We start from the raw sequence: 21,130 nt of genomic DNA, 5'->3' as shown, positions 1-21,130 counted from the left end.
TCTGGTATGCATTATGCAGGCATGGGGAAAGCAAGATGAGCTCAATATCAAGATGTGAATAATATTGCATGCTTCATCGTAGGGTAGGGAAACCTTGGTTGGGACTGTGTTAACGATCACTGCTAACATTACAGAGTGCGAAAGATTTCAGTCAACAGAAGGGGAGCGGGGAGAAAGAAAGAGTGAGAGAAGAAGAGAGACATATGGAGAAAAAAAGAGTTGGAGGAAGAAAGAGATCATTATGTCATAGAGAATCCTTCAAGTTATACCTTTAAAATAAAAACAAGTTATTAATACAAGCTCCCATCGTCGCAAGTATAACAAGATGTGGATTGCATTCACAATGAAAGATAAGATAAAAAATATGAAAGTTCTATCAGCCACTCAGAGAGTTGACAGAAGCAAGTTGGTTTAACTGAATTACATTACAAGACGTTAGGGATTGTTTACCATAAGACCTTTATGTCAGATAGTGCAAAGCCAGTTCATCAGTTATATGATGGGGAATCCAGCACACATGTAAAGAAGTGCGACAGAGTAAGATAGCGCTGCAGCTAATTATCCCTTATTAGAGTGTCTGTAAAGATACTGCCAGGGGGGTGAGAAAAAAAAAAAGTCTGCGTTGACAGCTCACACACCGCCCGCTTGTCCCACAGCAGCCCTAACTCTTGTCAGACATTAGAGACTGACGTCTTTCACACACACACACACACACACATGCACGAACACCCACCCACACACACAAACGTACATGCATTACTGGGACTCTACTGCCATAAACTAAACTAAGACACAGATAATCGATGAGGACACTCTAGATGTATAAGACCCTGCGACAGGAAAACGTGTAGCTCATCTTGCCTGTAATTTTTAACATGTTACTGAATGAGAGCCTTTAAAAAAGACAGAAAAAAAATTTCTGGACCTTCTCGCAGCAGCAAATTGTGAATTCTGTTGGCAAGGGGTAAAACAAAAGCTGCCTATGAAGGGAAGAATATTGTTGTATCTCACGTCACTTTGGCCATATTTATTTTCACAATGGAACTACATTTATGAAAAGGGTCACTTCCTTTGTTTGGCCACAAGGTAAACGGGCTGAGCTAGGTGCCCTCAGCCACGTGCGTGCGTCTGTACGTATGTGCATCTGTATATATGTGTGTGTGTATGATTAGGGGATGTATGGTCAGTGTCGCATGATAAGAATTTTGCAGTGTGTTTGCAGAGTGTGTGTTAAGGAGATAATAATCCCAGCGGTCAACAAGAGTGAAGGGCCACAGCTACACTGACCGGCCCACCATCTGAGAGAGAAAAAGAGAGAGAGAGGGAAAGAGGGAGAGAGGGAGGTAGCCATGTGGTTAACACTTGCTCACTGAGAGGCGACTGGAGCTCAGCCAACCTCTTCACACACAGGCTGACCACACAAGAGCCTCTCTTTCTCCCTCTGCTTCCCATCCTCCCTTCCTCCCTCGTTACCTAACATTTCCTTTCCTCGCTTCCTCAGCTAGCCACCTCCCACCATCCTCCGCTCCGCACCTTCTTGCCTATTTTGTCTCTTCCAAACTTGCCCAAATTCCTCCCTCCCATTTTCTCACCTAGGTCTACTCCTACCTTCTCCCATGACCCTAAATGACCACGACCCCGTCACTCCGACACCCTCCCCCATCATGTCTACTTTTGATGAACATCTAGCCTTCTGTCCCTCCACCCTGGCTCACTAAACACGTCTTTCCTGCCTTCCTTTCCTGTCTCTTCTCCCTCGCTCCATCCCTATGTCCCTCCCTCCTTCTGCAACATACCCGTATTGGGGTCCGTTCAGTCTCTGTCTCCTTCTGAGGGTTGCGGTACTTCTCATAAAATTCTCTCTTCTTCTTGCCCTCTTTGTCATCTTTGCGTTCCCTCTTTTCAGCCGGTTCATCCGAGGGTTCAGTCGGAGAGGGCAGAGGAGAGGACTTGGACGGTTTCTCCACCTCCAGGTAGTTCTCATTGGGGTTGAGCACCATCACGCTATAGCCCTCCTAAAACAGATAACATAAGTATGTGTATTAGAGCCGTAGCATCAGCATCATCTACATCAGATACTGTTCATGTTAAGTGTTCAGCATTCATGATATTTAATATATTTATCTATTTCTGTATATATAATACATTATAATGAACTTTATTTGTATAGGCCTTTTCACAACAAAGTTACTAAGTGCTTTATAAGGCAAAATAAATATACAAAATTCACCAGTTTGTATTGCAATGCAATTTAAACACATAATGAAAGAATAAAAGTTAAATCTATAGTGGAGAAGACTCTATCTATATTTATAAAATAAATGCATCACAAATAGACAAATTAATAGCCAGAAAGATATGTGTGTGTATGTGTGAGATTTGTAGAAAATGTAACATTACACATTGTTTATTTTTTGGTTGTTTTTTGTTTTGTGTTGGTTAAATTGTAGTTTTTTAAAACTCTGTCACACCCACAATGTAAAGTTGACAGAAAAGTGCATGATAATATCTGCTACACACACTTCAGCAACTTTCCTGCTCAATCTAGGCCCGGAAGGGGCTCATGGGGTATAAGAAAGAGCTCGGCAGTGGATATCTAAGAGCAAATAATACAAGAACAACACTTGAAAGACCCCAACTGTTAGATAACTGGAGTAAAAGATGCAAATCCAGCCAGAGAGAAACAGTAGAGAAAATGACAGAGGAGAGAGTGTCACTGCAGGGACAAGCCTGAGAAATAACTGAGGGATTGGAATTCAGTGACGGTGGTTTCAGTCGGTGAATAGCATTTAGTGACTCCAAAGGCCATGTGTCACTTAATATCAAACCCAATCGATCCCACCATCACTCAATGCAAGAGTTAGCTGCAACTGCATACGCATCTGTGTGTATGTGCACGTGTTTGTGTGTACTTGACTTGAAACTTCTACAGACAGCACTCCAAATGAAGCTCAGCTCCAAAAGAGCACCTCAATTTTTTTAAAAAAAAGCTAAGAAAGTTTCCACACCAAAACAAATTTTGAATAGACACTGATAACTGATACATTACTTCAAAATGCCAAAAATTAAAATTAATAGTTAAAATAAAGAGGAAACATACTGTATATATAAGAAAAAAGAAACCCAAGTGGTTATAATAAAAGAGAATGACAGATGGGAAATGTATTATGGAGAAAAGGAAGTTTTCTTGTAGCCTTTAGTGACTTCTTCAACTTTCAAGCCTTTTAATTAACTGTGTTTATTGTCCCAAGCACTCTGAAACTTAAGCAGGAAATAGATGGATTCCTGTTTCACTGCAGTTGTGCTTTTCACACACAACCCCCATTGTGAATACACATACACACACACACCCCAAGACTCAAATGTATGGGTATGTGCCTGTGTAAACACACACACACACAAAGACACACACTAAGGAGTATGAAAGATATCAGTGCTGACAAAAAGACCTTTAGGAGATGTGAGAGAGAGTTAAGAGAGGCGGCGTCGCTCAGCTTCCACTGCAAATTGCCATCGCACACACTGTCTTCTCAAGGCGGCACATCTTCTCTTCCTTAATAAGTGTTAACACAATGTGCTTGTCTTCCGTTGACGCAGTGTGTGTGTGTGTGTGTCCCTCCTGTGCCCATCGACATCAAACCTGCCACACACCCCTTCCCTTAGCACCTGCCGTGTGTTGACAACGACAAAATGACACTTTCTCACTTATTCAGATTATAAAATTAGTCTGATTCTCACTCCCTTTCAGATTCAGACAAGGCTATCCTTCCCTCACTGGTTATATTTGTAATGTAAAACTTAGTAATAGTATTTTTTCAAAATAATCTTAAGAAGCTTTTTTTTAAGTGGGATGGAAATTCAACGTGATCGAACTTAAAGTATGTGTTTTCTCATTATTTCATCAGCTTTAAAATGTCACTTAAAATTCAACAAATGTATTTAGCTTTTGAAAATTTTCTGCTAGATAGCAGCAACTATATGATGATGAAATACATTTCAGTTTTGTATTTCTCTCTGAGATAAGTAGGGCGATTTGGCAAATGATTTATATCTAGGTAGATTACCTGTGTTTTCATGAGTTTGTGAGTATATGTACATATATATAAAGCAGTAGGGGTGAAGTTGGAGAGGTAATGGTTTAGGATCTATTAGAGAGATTAAATTTAGCCTTCAGACATCACAGAGACATTTGCACACAAATACTGAATTTCAGACACACAAGTGCACATGCAGACAGATGGATGACCAGATGAAAAAGGAGCAGGAGCGATTGAGGGAGAGCGGAAAATAAAGAGAGAGAGAGAGAGACAGAGAGAGACAAAGAGGGGAGAAAGAGTGAGGGACAGAGAGAAGAGAGATAGATGGATAGTAAAAAAGATAAGACAAAGATACATAGAGAAGGAAGGAGAGACAGAGAAATGTAGTCTAACCGGATCCACACCAGCTTTGTGGCACTGCCCACTGGTGGCAGCCTGATAAAATAACTGACAAGACCAGTTCAGCCTGTGGCAAAAACATTAGAGCAACATGACACAATTTAAAATCAATTAGTGTTTAGATGAAAAACTAAACTAAAATATGAATATGAAAAAAAAACTAAACAAAGACAAAATGAGAAGCACACTACACTGTAAACAAATTCCCCAAATTAGGACAGAAAGACAGAAAGAACAGGAAGAGCCTCTTGCACTCAACCACTATCACATCACTTTGTGTGCGTTTTTCCTTTCCCCTAATCCCGGTTCACAAGGCCAAAAGTTAATGGTTTAGCAACACTGGTCCACGTGTTCTGATGCTAACCCTGAGTGGCCTACAACGGTGTTTGGCCTTCAGCACTCTTAGCCTCACCCTGACTGGTCAATAACCCTTCCTGGCCTTAAGCATTCTAATGCTAACCTCAAGTGGCCCAAGTAGTCTGGTTCCTAGCCTTTAGCGTCCTTATGCCAACCCTTAGTGGCCTATAGCCTATGGCCTTTCCTTTGGAGAGGCTAACACACCTAACTGAGCTAACAGTGCTAACCCTTTCAGCTGTCCAGTCACCCAGAAGGACATTGCTGTAAAGGCAACCAGTGTTGTCGGCGTACTTAGTCTGGAGGAGCAGGGCCGCCGAGTTCACCTCTATGTCGGAAACCATCATTTATTTGAACACTGAGAGGTCTATCTTGATGTCAGGACAACACTGCTCTCCCTGCCCAGCCACTTCCTCCTCTTATTCTTCTCAACCAAATATACAACCATGAGTCTGAGGCAAGTGGACTGAGCACGACATAGCAAATGGGGAAGTTTCTTTCTAAACATTTTTTGAAATAAATTTGAACTCAAACTAAAATATGGTTCTTTTATAAATGTGATAATTGTATTTTTTTCTTATGTATAAAAAAAGAGTTTAAAAATAGATTATAACATGCCGCTATGATTGGCTAATTGGACATACTAAATCGATCTACATAAAAAATAAATGTGTTGAAAGAAAAAAACATGGTATTCAAATTAAACAACTCAAATCCCGCACGCCTAATTTCTCCCACAGAACTCATGTTCATCATCCCAGTCTTTGCGTTGTTTTGTGACAGCTAAATCTTTCTACCATACACTGTTCTAGAGGTAGGTCATTCAGTCTTTGTGTGTTTGCGCTAACTGTTAAGTCTCACACACACCGACACACACACACACTCTGAATACACTGGCTAAATCTGATCTTTGTTTTGTGATGTGCTGTCAAAGTCTGAATCTTACACAAATGCACATTGCAAACCTTGGGTCACCCTGCTTTTTATGCCACTAAATCTCTCTCACACAGATTTCTAACATTGGGTCAGTTTGCCTTTGTCCTATACACACACACTGTCTCAGATAAAACACACACACACAGTCCTCTAGCGTTGGGTCAGACTTGTCTTTCTGCTGCAGCGTGTAGGCTAAGTCTCTTCCCATGCCCTGTGGGTGCCCCTGTGCCACCACCACACTGAGTCCCTGCCCTGGGGCCAGCGGTCAAGAGGGTCGCCCCGACCCCTCTAAGGGGGGGCACCCCGACCCCCATCACCCCGCTACGGACGCTCCTTAGCACTCCTTTGTCGGCCTGTCCCGAACCAGATAGCACAACAAAGGCTGCCGCTGCTACGGAAACCAGCGCTTGTCTCATCATCGTGATGAAACCCTTCCTCCATCATCACCCCATCTATCCACATGCGGCATTGTGAAGCTCTTAAAAAAAACATCAAACTCTGTTTACAATCTGAAAGGTATTGGGGATTTTTTTTAAATAAAAAAAGAATACATATATGAAGCTGTAATTTAAAAAATATTTTGAGCATTAGTCGTGATTTATTATTACAAAATTAGAGCTATAACATGCTGTCTTAACAATATTGTCAATACTATTTGATGACACTGATGTGTCCTCTTTATGCTTAAATTGGATGCCGTTTGTCCACTTTGAACTTTGATGGTAACGGATCATTATTTTCCCTTCCACTCACATTATTAGCAAATAGCGTGTGTGTCTGTGTCTGTGTCCGCACGTGAGTGAGTACACAAGTGTGAGGGAGAGTAAATAAGATGTCCCTTTAAGACAGCAGCACCTCTATTTTTCCAGTGGCGTTGTAATGAAATGAAATGTGTCTAATGTGCGGGAGCGGGGAGAAAGGCGGCCGGAGTGAGAGGGTGTTTCATCTGTGCGTGTGGAGCTCAGCGAAGCTTTGATGTGAGAGCTCTCATGTAGTGAGCAGGGCTTTGGGCACAGGGAAAAGGACAGCACTTGACAGGTACAAAGCATGGCTGATAGCGGTCACGGGTGCATGCAGTGAGAAAAGTGGATGGTATGGTTGCGTGAATTTGAGGTTGTATGTGTGGCTGAATAGGAGCATATAAATGCTCTTCATTGCATCGCACTTGTATTTTAATGCATTTTTGTATCCGTATGCATGCATATAATGTCTCCAGAATCAGCATGCAGTCTATAGGTGTCTATTAAAATTGGCTCTTGGGCAGCTTATTTTATTAGTTTTCTGTCGGGGGGCTGTTAAGATCAGGGCAAGCAACACTCCCTTTTCTTAACAGCCGTCACTCCACTTCCTTGTTTCAGCAATACGCAGCTCCCGATTCGCTACTAAGGCTTGACTGACAAGGGGGAAAGGGTCACCCAGCATGGCATACCCAATAAGAGGAGGAGGAGGGGAGGGATGTCTGCAGGCTGCAGTCGGGTTTGAGGTCTGAACGAGGCACAATGGCTGACCGAGAAGAAAGGCTAAGTTGGAAAATAATCGAAAGCAAAGCGTTGCCGTTGCATCTTGTTTGCATTTTTAGTTACAAGTGGTTGAAGTGACGTTTAATATAAGTAAAAAAAAACGTTTTAAAGGGAGGGGGGTGGTAGACTGTTCCTCAATAAAGAGGCATGAAGGAGCTGAGAGGGAAGGTACATACTGTAATAACGACTACACTCTTGTTCTGTCTCCCTGTCAGGGCCACCATGCTCTGTATGACCTTGTCTGTCTCCATCTCTACGTGAGCTTTTTCGGCGTGCAGGGCCCCTTTATCCATCCAATCCCCCTCTTTTCTCTCTCTCTCTCTCTCTTTTTTCCCACTCCCCCTCTCCCTGAGGCTGAGATACCACACAGATCGCACAGTAGTGTCAGATTAAGTCACGGTGCCCCCTTTCTCATTTTAACACAGCACCAGTCTGAGACCCCCCATACCCTCTGAGCACACAGCTATGTTTCTCTGAGAGCAGAAGGGCAGGAGAGTACTTACTATACCACAGGGGCTATGAAAAGACATGTGTGGATCTTAGGGGTCATGTGAGAAGGGATGAGACAGGATTGTCATCAGCCTGTCAGCAGAAAATCAATCATCCTCTTGATAACTACGGATACCCAGGGGACATGCCAGAGAAGACCTAAATGTAACTAAATATCATTATCTTTCAGTTTCACAAAAAAGACACCAAAACTTAAAGTAATACATGGAAAAAATAACAGGGTGAAATTACAACTTAGGTTAAGACATGTTTCCTCTGAATAAAGTGGTACGAATCGCACTACATACATACGATACATCTCATACAGCTCAAATTGCATTTTCTTTGGATCCACCGCTTAACCCCACATCCCTGTATGCTCAGCGAATCAGTTGAACAGCCAACACAAATGTTTACGTAGGAAAAGTAAGACACACTGGAGCTTCATCTCCCCATCTGCTCTCTGAGTTAATTTTGAACAAATTGCCCACTGCATTGGTTTCTCCTCTCATAAAGAGTACACATTTAATTAAGTTTCTCCGGATTCAACTTTTCACTTCAAGTTCAAAGACTACATTCGGTGTTCGCTTCCACTAATGTAGTCGTTCACTAATTTGGTCAAAGTAAATAAGACTCTGTGGTAATGATTATCTTTTTCTTGATCTTAATGAGCACAAATAGTTTAGGTCAGAATAAGACGCTAACCTTTTGAGCTAGTCAAGTAGTTGTGTCTGTAATAAGCAGCAGAGTTTTTAACCTTGGCATGAATGTCTGGGCTCATTTGGATATTGTTTATATGTGGAGCTGAATATTTATAAATGAGTTCAAAGTGGAGCAGTGGGGTGGAGGAAGTGAAGAGAATAGCACAGCTTCTGATCCCTGATGCCTCAGCTTCTTTTCATGCTCGCATTTACATTTCTTTCTCTCTGTTTCGCTTTCTATTCCTCTCTTCCTGTCTTGCTCCTCCCGACCTGTCTATTTTCAGCACCTTTGTGAAAGGATAGACATAATGACACACACACAAACTGTTGAGTAACTCACTCAGTGTAATGCCGAGGCCAGTTTATGTAATTATTTCTATATTCAACGTCACTGAATCTATGCTTGATGGTTGATCAAGAGGAAGCATCCGAGCGTTTGGGCAGACACTGCCACATAAACACACATAAATACGCACACACACACGCATGTTCGCTGACACACACAGAGTTCGGAGGCCTGCTTCATCTGCTCTCAGCACGACACACACAGAGGGAGGTGCAGGGTTGGGGGTGGGGGTTGGTAGATTGGGGGTGGATGTAGCATTAATCACCGTCCAGGTGGAAATTGTCAGAGCTATCGATTGTGCAAGTAAATGTTACACAAGTCATTTGTCAACTTTTTTACACAGGAACAGCGTGTCATTTGCAAAGACGCAACTGTGAATGTAAACTCAAAGACACTGAAATTTAGAGCGGTGTCACCACATGGGAAATCGGCTCCGTGGTCACTTAGCAGTCATGTAAATGTATGAATGTTTCCTAAAGTTTTATTATTTCTCTTTACGTTGCAATCTTTTAACAATTAGGAAAAGTAAAAAAAAAAAATGCAGTGTTGCTTGGGCAGATGATCAAATCAGTTGCATAATAAATTAACAAATATTTCCAGTCTAGTTTAATATTATTGTATAAAACATGTGCTTGCCACATACACAAAAAAGGAAATACAGTAAGCAGGAAGAGTTCTCAGCCCACAGAGGGAAAGCTATGGGGAAATAAATACAGGAGGCTTATTCTGATGCCGTTAGCATTTTGATTTATATATTCTATATTGTCTCCCCTAAGCATACACATGTATTTTTAATGAGGGCACAGAGAGATATAGATCATGGAATGATAGGTGCCTCCCTGCCCTCCTGCCTAACTATTTAATGTATGAATCAAGGAGAGAGGAGAGCGGAGAGGGGGAGGCAGAAAAGCTACAAAAAGAAGGAAGACAAGACGAGTCCCAGGAGTAACCCTGTCCTGAAGGCCACTAATAACTGTGCACGGAAGGAAGAAAGACAAAGCCTGAGTTCAGTGGGCCTAGGAAGGAAGGCGTATGATCTTAAACGAAGATGATGATTATAATGATGCTGGGAATTTCAAGAAGTAAAAACATTGCTGCACAAGACCAGTCAAAAGTGAGGCACCTCTGCCATGACAGTAAAATATCCATTTCTGATGATGATAAAACAGTGGCTGTGCGTTTACAGTAAGTTCGATTGAAGTAAAGACTTTGCCCCAACACATGAATTCTTAAAGTACACTGTCGATGAATGTTTCTACTTCACCATCTGGACAGGTAGTTAGTGAGTTAACACACATGAACACACGGTGGGTGTGAGACGCATGACCATATGTACAGACTGAGCCCGCCAGGGTCAATGGCAGGACACATCTAAACATTGCAGACACATGAACACATGTATGCAAGCATGTGTATGCACAGACCTATAGGCCCATACCCATCAGCATGGTGAAATAATACACAAGTACATGTGTGTGCCATGGTAAATTACAAAGATTTTTTTTACGGTTCAGTACATCCATCTGGTTAAAAAAAGAAATAACTTTGTGATGATGTTTTAATAGTTAATAGTTGGCATGTAGAATGTGCCATTCATGAAGAAAAACCACAGTATTTTTTATTTGGAAAATTGATTCTCGACCACTTAGTTGTGCTGAAAAAAATGTGTCAGTGTGCTGGACTGGGTGTCATCTCCCAGTAATCTGCACTGTGTTGGTGAATAATGAGACCGTGCTGTTGCGTCCAGGGTATTAATCTTACTGAACATCACAGGAACACTATGACCTCCATGGGTCAAAGGTCAAAGAGAAATCCCTTCACCCCTGCCCTGTTATTGTGACCTAGGAGGGAGAGCCACAGAGAGAACTGGTGGTCCTGCCGACAGTGCTGACTGTTGCTATGTGAGGCGTGTGTGTGTGAGATATTTCATGTTAAATGTGACCTTTCATGAGATTAATTTTGATATCTTATATGTGTAAATTCATTTCCATCTGCAACGGCATTGTACGTTGTGAGAGTGTAACAGGCTACAATCATGCAACCGGCAATAAATTTGAAGGCCACAGTATTAGCGCACTCACAACCACAGTGACACACACACACAGTCCAATAGTCCAAGAGAGTCTGACCTCTCTCTAAGTGGGGCTGCACCACAGGTCCTTGAGTCAGGGGAGGTCGCCACAGCCAATCACAAGCTGTGTTTGAAGTGTTAAGGGTAAACACTGTGACTTCTCTGTCCTGCCATTTACTCTGCTTATTTTCACAGGATGTAACTTAGAAAAAGAGGTGGTGGAGAATATTTGTGTGTATATGTGTGTGTGTCTGTGTGTTCCAGCACATTTTCCATAGTGTCATTACCACATGGCTGGGTTTATGCTCCACAGCACACACATGGAGCTACGCATGTATGTTGGAATCCCCTTCATCCTCTCACCATACGGCCAAATACACGTGGAGAAATCCATGCTATGGCAACTAAGGAAACCATGCATGGAGCAATAGACATTTTCCTATTAACCCGATGTAGCCTTCAAAAACGGTTGAAAGCAATTAGCCATGGAAAGCGGCTGTAAAACACATCCTCTCTCTCTTCAGTTCTCTTTCACACACAGTCCAACCCCCTCAACCCCACCACCACCACAATCCTCACTAGAGGCTCTTTCAAATCTACTACTTTTTTTTTAAGACCACCTGTTGTCTATTATTTTTACATTCTGCTTTTCTCATAAATCATAACACTAGGTAATTAATCAAGCTGTCAAAATAGGGACTGGAGGTCACCTGGAGGGGTCGGAGGTGGTTGCAGGGCCGATGGAGGTCAGGGTCACACTGCATTCCTCATTATCAAGTTGGGATGGGAGAGGGGCCGAACAAACAAAAGCGAAAGCAGATGGGGGGGGGGACAGATGAAAAAGAGAGCAAGAGAGACAGAGAGAGAGGGAGAAGGAGAAATTGACAAAGAAAAAGTGAAAGAAGCTGTCAGTTGCCTACAAATGAAGACAGGGGAGGCAATTCTGAGAGGGGAGACATCACATAAAGAGATGGGGGGAAAAAAAAGAAAGAGAAAAAAGGAGGTAGGAAAAAAGAACAAAAGAAATCTACAACATGTTTCTACTGTATAGACCTGAAATTGGCTGCAGAGAGGAGAAAGAGAGAAAAGAAGTAGGTAGGGTGGTGTGGCTTCTTCGATGAGAAAACAGAGAATCAGCTGTGGAAGTATGATTGTTATCTTATTCCTTATTCTCTGTCCTAGTGTGTGTGTGGTGTGTGTGTGTGGTGTGTGTGTGTGTCTGTGTGTGTGTGTGATGAGGCAGACTGATATCTTTCTCAGGAGTGTGTATCGGTGTCTCAGTGGGTTGAGAGTCAGTTCAGAGACACCAGGGCCACAGGCCTGGAGTGGTATGTCACCGACTCCACAATACACACTGCTGATTAGATCACACTGATTACACTGGCACGTATACACACACATAAACGCTTGAATAAATGCCCGCAGACAGACAAAAAAGCTGAATGAATGTTCTGTCTGTTCCTAAGCCATTTCTGTGGTCATCATTGAGCAGTTGTGTTATTTGGGAAACAGAAAATTAAAAAATGAACACTATCTTATTGATCAGTTAATGTTTTCTTATGTTTCCTGGTTCACTCAGTAATATGAATTATGCAATGTGTGGCAAAATGTGTTGACAATCAAGTAAAGTGAATTATCCAATTATGTTGGACATGATTATGTTATGTGAAGTTATGGGTGCACTATCAACAAGATGAAAAAACAGAAAAAACAAACAAGCAGAATACTCGGCGGGGGGAGTTGAAAGACTAGGACAGACTACTGAAGTGACGGCGAGTGGGAAAGATAAAAAAGGAACAATTTAAAAAGTGCAAATGCCGCGGAACTACTCGTGCTACGTTCACATCCCCCTCCCTTGTGTGGGGCATGAATTCTCAGGCGTGGCTCGCTCTATCAAAAACATCACTCTTGAATGAGGCGCCGACCATTGCGCAAAATTAGCTGTCACCCTTTCCTCAAAATCTTTGTTAATCTTGTTTCCAGTGTTTGCGGATTTATCAGCACATGCATCAATGTCAGCTCCTTGGTTACTGAGCCGCACTACTTGGGAGAAGATATAATTAAAAATGTTTGGGGCGTGGGGGTGGGAGGGGAGGGCTGCTGAGGAGCGGGAGTGCTAGGAAAGATGGTGCAGGGTAGGGGGGGTCTGAGAGGAGGAAGGTGAAGTCTTCCTCTTGTCTCATAGTTTCCCCTGGGAGCCTGTGGAATACAGAGACTGTGATAACAGACAAACGGGCTGAGCCGCACCTCTCTTCCTCTCCCTCTCTTGCTCACTCTCTTGTATCGCTTGGGTCGTAATGACTGTTGCTCCGCTGATCTGACCATAGCCGGGAAACTGGTGTCATTGTTAACAGCTGCTTGACACAAAGGAAAATAACAGCCAAATGCATCCATCTAGTGACATCACTGCCTTGTCAACCATTTGAGTTTCAGAGTTTCACACGGGGGTTTCATGGCTGAGGAGAAAGACAATCGGAAAGACAATCATACAGCACATGCACGGACATCATTTTGGAGAAAGCCACTGTGGGTAAATAAGTAGAAAAATCCATTATTGGTATATTTAGTGCAACTTCTCTGATTATTGAAGAATCTGTTCGCGTGTTCACAGACTTAAACTAAAACACTTTGACATCTGGAGGGGCGGTGATGAATTTCACTGTGCCACCACAGCTTGATCCTTGATATGTTTCCAGCACATCTCTTATTATCATGTGGCTTTTTCCAAACCATCACTTGCCCATCCAGCTCGTGTCAAGGGACGAGGGACATCATGCATTAGAAATTCAACGTCCAATTCTCTCCTTCTAAGTCACAGATACAAACACACACCAGGCATGCATATACACATGTATAAAAAAAAACACACACAGCCCTCTGGGATCGTGGTTGTGATGCCGAGACATCCCGGAGAGCTGTGCCACAGTACCAGCAGGTTTCAGGGCTGTGTGGACAGAACTCTGGCCACAGACATGACAGCTCGGGAGACAGCTCGGGAGGATGACAGACACATGTTTAAAACATAGCGCATAAATGCAAACCCCTTATGAGATGACACCTATCGTAGGGGCCCTCTGTCTCTTTCCCAAAAGACTGGGGTGTCAAAGAATGCGACAACTGTGCACCCTTGTGCCCGAATATCTATTACAGAAATTGGAAGGAAGGCCACAGGACAAACTGTGAGTCTGAATCTATTGTAGCCACAAATGGCTGTTCACAGTTTAGCTTGCATGTGGTCATGCTAGCAGGAAGGGATTAGATGACAGTGCTGGACTTTCAGAAAGGCAAGAGGTATTTAACCTTTCTGATTTCTCCTGCACCATGGTGGGAAGCAGCCATGATGATCTAGACTGAAGTTCACACGTCTTGGAGGTGAGAATACAGCTGCCCCATGGCAGAGGCCTTTCACTGCCATGGGGTTGGGGGTGGACCAAACATATCACCATACCTGATACAACATGTCAGCACTGCAAGCAGAGCTTTTTATCCATGCTCACATATTCTCTTCTTGTCTCCTCCTCTGGCTCTTCTTCCTCTCCCCTTTTCTCCTCCATCCAGACCTTTAAGCGCGGTCTGGCAGATTTGGCTGGGAGGTCGCGTATTCCCCCTCTTCATTAGTGAGAAAATGGACTCTGGTAAACGCTTGTTAAAGCCCTTACCTACACTCCCCCAGTTAATGGGAGTGATCCATTTGTGTCCGTTTCTGCCTGACAAGGCTTTACTGGAAGATTAATAGTGCGGTGTCAGGCCACGGCCACCCTCTGTCCCGTTCTCATTTCCTTTCTTCTGGGACGCACACATGCAATAATGGAGCCCCGTCTTTTGTTGTAACACCATGATTAGCCAGGGAGGAAAAAAAGCAAAGGAATGGGATAAAGAATAGAGGAGAGGAAGGGAAAACAAGGAAAAAAACTCATCCCTTCACGATGTGGTACACGTGTAGGTTTTAAGGCTGTGAATTACAGGCACTTGACAGTGGCAGAGTGATATTATTAATTAATCTCCATGTGAGGTGAAGAGAGATATAATGAATCACTTATGGATAATTCCACTGTTTTAAAGGCTGCCCCTATCTTGGCATGATCCAGAGAGAGGTCTTGGAAAAAGTTGAGGATGGAATGTATGACAGAAACAGAGACAGAAATAGACGGAGTAAGGGAACACCATGGGAGAAATAATAGAGAGAGAAAAAAGACAGAGAAAAAGCGAGAGAAAGAAGTGGGGAGAAGTCCTTAAAAGGGCCACCCAAGGTTTCGTCTATCACCCAGGCCCCCCAGCCATCCCTCTTCCTTTCGGGGATGACACTGTCAAGTGCTCTGTCCCTTCACCGGGTGAACAGGATAATCGCTCTTAATAATTACATGGACATTCCCGGGAAGTCTGTCCTGTCCAGGAAGAGCAATTCTTCAGATGAGAATCCCGTGGTGTAAAAGGCCTGGAAATGTGCCATATAAATGTAGAATTAAATCTAGATTTTTTTATTTATTATATATTTTATTTATTTATTTATTTATTTATTTTTGCCTTTGTATTTTATCTCTCTGGGTCTTTTCATTCTCTGGTGATTTCTCTGATGGGCAGACTAACAATCTGGTAAACACACAAACAAACACAGACAGGGACCTGCATCACAACCCCCTCCTCACTACATCACAGTCGGTGCCAACGGAGAGCAGGGTGTTTCTCAAAGCAGAGTATGGGGGATTGGGCTGGTGGTGTCTCATTAAATTCTTGGGATTGTCTAATTGTCTTTCGTGGACCTCCGAGAGACTAGTACATTATACTCATTGCAATTAACTAAACAAAAGAGCCGAACCGCCCAAGCACTGGGGACAAGGCAGGCTAGGGGAAGCAAGCCGTCCAGCCGGGACCAGCACAACAAAACACAAACACACACACCAGAAGAGAGTGCAGAGAAACACTAAAGAACAAGAGAAAAGATATGAAGGAGAGCAAAAAAATGAAGGGGGGGAAAAAAAGGGGGAGGGAAACGAGTGAGGACTCAGACAGATCTTGGGATTGGCCAGATGTCAGAGTTGGGTGGGAGTTTGGGGTGAGGCGGGGTGAGTCAAAAGAGGAGGAGGGTGTCTGTGCTCATTTGAGACGCACCTTTGTGCTGGACCTGTCTTGTTTACTGCACCACAGCTTAGCAGTGCGAGGGTCCTATTCAGGGTCCAGGCCTTTCAGAAGGTACTGAAGGAGCCCTTAAGCCCACTTAACTACCATTTTCACACACTCTGCCTGCTCTCCTCTTTGTCCTTGCCTCCATTACATCAAACGCAGGAACAAAGGCGGGGAACAGAAACTGGGACTGGCAGAATGGCGCCCATCACAAATATTAATTTGAAAAGGTGTTGGAGAGTAGAATCTACTTTTATGCACAAGGACAACTTGGGATTTTTTTTCCCTACCTTGTGGGGGGGGGGGGGGGTTCTTTGGGGGCCGCAATGAGCTTGGTTTTCAGGCTAAAGGGGAGGCTGAGGACTTGCAGCACAATTATCCAAGAATAAGGGGCTTGAGACGTGGCACACTGCTAAAGAATGAGCACACACAAGCGCAGAAACATGCACGCGCACTGCCTATTAAATAAGCTCCAAACATCAGGCCTCATTCATTTGCCAGAGCTATTAGGCAGAGCAACAAACTCAAAGAACACACACACATACATGTGAAGAGCCCATGCAGCGGTTGGCATACAAAAATTAAGAAGGAATCTACAACTCTCCTCCAGAAAAACATACATAATATAAGCCACTATAAAAACTAAACTGCTACTTACTATAAATTTTTAAAGGTGGAGTAAGAAAAACAAAACATTGTGTGTTGAGATGTTTGAAACAGCGCTTTCATTCAGACACACCTGATTGAAGCATATTTGCTGGCGAGTAAATGGGTTTGAAAAACTGACCTTGAATTGACTGGTGGAAAGATAATTGTCTGAACTAGAGGTAATCCACAGTCCACCGCTCTTATTGCTATTAGCTCAGAAACACACACACAAGCTACACACACAAGCTACACACACATACACACTCAGCACAGGAGCAAGGCGCATGCGTTTTCCGTGGAATGCTGGTCAGATCACATGAGAAAGTGGGGTGAAAAGTTTATGCTGCCATTACCCATCAGAAAAAAAGTGTACATGCCTCTTTCTGACATCGTCCCCCCCCCAACACACATACACACACACACTCATACACACACACACACACACACACACACACACACACACACACAGTTGTAACACACACTTCCCGAGTTCAGGGAGTCACAGCCAGGGTAGTGGTATGTTGAAAAGCCCATCCTGTGTGTGGACATGGTGTATCGCTCTAATCTGCAGGATACAAGCTCCGCAGTCCCGCCCCCACCTCCATCTCATTCTACCCACACTCCAGGTCTCATTGCTGGTCAAACCAAACCCTGGCCTGCCCTGGCCCTGGCTCTCAGCAGGCTGGCTCTCACCCAGCTACTCTGGCTGACCCTGCAAACATGTGGTCAACTTGGGCAAGGCAGACCCTCAACTCTCTCAGGTGTGGGGTGGGAATGGGTGGATGGAAAAACGGAAGGAGAGAGATGAGGAGAAAAGGACACAGGGCTGGCTCCAAACCTAACCTTTATGCAAAAAATAGATTTGTGCTGTAAGAAATAAATACAAATAAGAAATAAGCAAGCCGCAACACTTCCTCCTGCCATATCGAGTTCAAATATGTATATTACGAGGTTGTCTATTCTCTGTATGGTAACACAGTGGAAGGTAGAAGCTGCAGTGTGTGTTTATGCATATGTGCTTACAATGACCAGCATGTGTGCAAGCACAGAAGCTGTCCAATCACCCATATAGGTATTCCTGAGAGGGAGGGAAAGCAATAGGGGGAGTGCCCATTTTGATCTCTGACAGAGCTGCCACTGCCAGAATCAAACCCAGCTCAGTGGGGCGGCGAGCAGGGAAGGCAAAGCCACTTGATGGGGGGAGGAACACTCCATTCACCCGTGCACCACCCCCCTTCAAAAACATACACACTTACAATTACTCATAATCTGCTTATGATGCAGGCCTACGGTGGGTTTGCTAACATTACCAGAGTGAGAAAGAGACATGAGTGCGAGAGAGATTGAAAGACAGAAAGGACAGTCTCCAGGTGTCCAGTAATAGTAGTGACTGGAACGGTTTTTACTTTGTGTTTTTTTTTCATCTGCCACACACTGAGGCTTAAACATTTCACACAACTGCTTTGCTCCCAAGCTTCAAAGAAAATAAGAAGGAAATAAAGAAAGGGTGGATAGGGAATGAAAATAGTTGTTGAATCCACCACATTTAGAGAATGTGAGAGAACAGGATTTAAGCAAATACTGTGTAAAGAAGAGTAAACACAAAGAAAAGGATGTAAAAAAGATGAGCTTTTGTTTTCTTGCTCATTCAGCTGCAGGATGGATGAAAATCTCTGGAAAGGCACCCTGACCTGTTGACATACTCAAATATCTAGGTTTTTTTTTTATGTTATTGTGTAACGTAGTGTACGAGAAAATCTTAGAAGGAAAACAATAATTTCTAATCTGACTGACATACAATAACCTGAGAGCCAAATACAGGATATCTTTGTTCTGATAGCACACCAAAAAAATAAAAAAATATAAAATAAAAAATATATGTATTTAACACAGTGGGGGGAAAAAGGAAAGTATACAGTATGTTTATTCTGAGTAGTTTTGAATCCTGCACATTTTTCACAGTGACACAGCAAACAGTTAGCTAGTAGTAATCCTCCCTTTAGCAGCAGACTCACAATACAGGGATTTTCTGAGTGCTCGCCACAGTACGTTGCTTAGCAAAGGGAAGGAGGATGGAGATACGGATGCTTACGAAAAGAAGGAATGGATAGGAGCAGAAAGAAATTGATTCATACAGCATATATTTAAAAAATTTCAAATTTAAATCATCAGACTTTGTTGTTTCTTTTTTTTAGAAATAAGTCCATGACCAGCAACATCCACTTGTTTAAACTGGCTAATTGAAACCAATATAAGCACATTTCAGTTAGCATTAACTTACAAGTTTTTGTAACATGCCACAAAGTCACTTAAATAGAACGTTAATGCAAAAGAATCTTTTGTAAAGTTTATTGTAGAGTAAACTAAGTGATGACAACTAAGTTGGAGGGTAACAACAACTGAAAATTACTTCCTCTTTCCACCTCACAAAAGCTGCTTAGCTTAAGGACAATAAAGGTAGATGGGAAAGGAGGGAGAGAAGCGTATGTTTGTGCCTTTGTGAGTCAGATGCAGGTTAGCAAACGGGAGGATGGAAAAAGAGAAGAAGAAAGTCTACGAGGTGAGGATACCACCACAGCAGTGTGTCTCGGGGGAAGAGTGGTGGGTGTTTCATGACAAAGCCGTCTATTTCCATAGGCTCTCTGTGCCTGATCTCCCTCTAGTCCCTCAGAGCCACGGCCTTGATCTGGGCAAACAGTGTGTGTGTGTGTGTATATGTGTGTCTGCATTTATCTGCTCACATCATTTCTAAGTTGATGGTACTGAGTCACAGCTGGTATGCAGTGCTACAATTTCTTATCCATCCACTCTTTTATAGACCCTGTATCAGACACTGTAGAATGAATAGCCCCGTCTACACTAACGATTGCTAACATCACTGCATTTTAGCATTTAAGCAGGGAGAACCTGCAGGGGAGATGAGATGAGGGAAGAGTCCATAGAAATAGAAAGATAGCCTGGAGGGAGATCGAGAGGAGAAGATGAATGATGAATATAGTGTGATGGTTTGAGCTAAAGATGACCATGAAGGTACAAATCCAGCTCAGTCCATGATTTGATAATATGAAAATAAAGATTTCTTCCAGAAATGGATGGATATATATGTATATACTATGATATTTATCATGGTATATAATATTTCTTCTGTTTTTAATATGGAACTCAAGCAAGACAGACAGACAAACAGATAGATAGGTACATATAGAAAGACAGACAAATAGATAGATAGGCAATAGAGAGAGAAGAAACACTGACTGAAAACAAAACGGGGCCCAATTAAGTCAGATGGAGAGGGGGGAGCGAAGGGGGGGAGAGAGAGATAGTAGATCTAGCCTGACAGTATACTGCCACCTATCTGTCTGATCTGGGACAACAGTCCCTTCTTCTCACACATCTGTCCCAGGATCTGTTGTTCAAGTTTCATATTATTCAGAAAAACACAAACATAAGTGAGGCAAGTGTGGGAGGAGAAAAAGAGAGGCAGGGAAATGATAAAAACCCTACAGAGATTAAATGCAGACGGTGACAGTTTAAGAAAGAGAAGGATGGAGAGAGGATAAAAGAAAAATCATGTCTGTTCCACAAAATCTGTTGTATCAAAAGGTGGTATATCGTTAGGATTTTATTGATACTACTACTCTTATCGATACTCTTTATCGGTTCTTTTTCATTACTAAAGAATTGCTTTTTTAAAAAATATCTTATTTTAAAAAACAATCAATTCAGAACAGGATTAGAATTGATTTATATTTTAAATATAACTAAATATTGTTTCTAGAGCAGCAATAGTAACGTTTACAACAGCAAAATCACTACATAAACTCAATAACATCTCACTGGAAACTAATCTTAAATGTCAATAAGATAAATATTCCTGACATCAAAATACTGAGTGAAGTTTAGAAAGAAGACCTGCCTGCTAGTAAAAGGAGGAGGGACTGGTTTGGAGACGGTGCTGCCATTTCAGCCAGTAGCTAAGTTTACAAGAATTTGCCAAATTTTAAGATACGTGACAATCTAAGATAAACAGGCTACATAAAGACAGATAACAATTCACTATTAGCCAAACTAGCGTGTGCTGTGCTTGTGTAAGACATAGCAGCGGTGGATGAGAGACTGTGGACAGAACAGATGAAAATATCGCTTTTCTACATGTTTATGCTTGTTGAACAAGTGTATTGATTAAGTAGTGGCTTTTTACTCGTGAAGATTTATTGCACTTACAGTAACAAGCGTACTTGTCGTCGACTCGAGTAATCTTTCACTTCACCTGGTTCACTGTCTCCACCACGGCCTCTCTACTCTACTGTCTGCGCCGTGTGTGTGTGTGTGTGTGTGTGTGTGTGGAGGAGCTGAGCCCTGAGGACAAGACAGAGATGGGAGGCTCCAGCGTGACAATAAATTACACCAAAATGTAAAAAAGTACAGATAAAAGAACCCACCTTAAAAATACCCCAGGTTCTTACAATAACAGAACCGGTTCCAATTCAGAACCGGGTTTCGGGGGC

The 21,130-nt window shown here is 42.7% G+C and overlaps 1 protein-coding gene across 3 annotated transcripts in view; it reads right to left on the bottom strand.

Annotated features, from left to right (window-relative positions):
• The window catches only part of fam172a (family with sequence similarity 172 member A), a 151,688-nt gene that overhangs the window by 89,963 nt on the left and 40,595 nt on the right, over nucleotides 1-21,130 (bottom strand). For all 3 annotated transcript variants that reach the window (XR_006406618.1, XM_044369283.1, XM_044369290.1), the window contains one exon: nucleotides 1,797-2,015. Coding sequence is in view for 2 of the 3 variants with exons in the window: in XM_044369283.1 (XP_044225218.1) it covers nucleotides 1,797-2,015 (219 nt within the window). In the remaining variant the exon portion in view is untranslated. The remainder of the gene's footprint in view (nucleotides 1-1,796; nucleotides 2,016-21,130) is intronic.

This window comes from Thunnus albacares, chromosome 2, assembly GCF_914725855.1.
Source record: "Thunnus albacares chromosome 2, fThuAlb1.1, whole genome shotgun sequence".
NCBI lineage: Eukaryota > Metazoa > Chordata > Actinopteri > Scombriformes > Scombridae > Thunnus > Thunnus albacares.
This window is presented reverse-complemented; position numbering and strand designations above follow the sequence as displayed.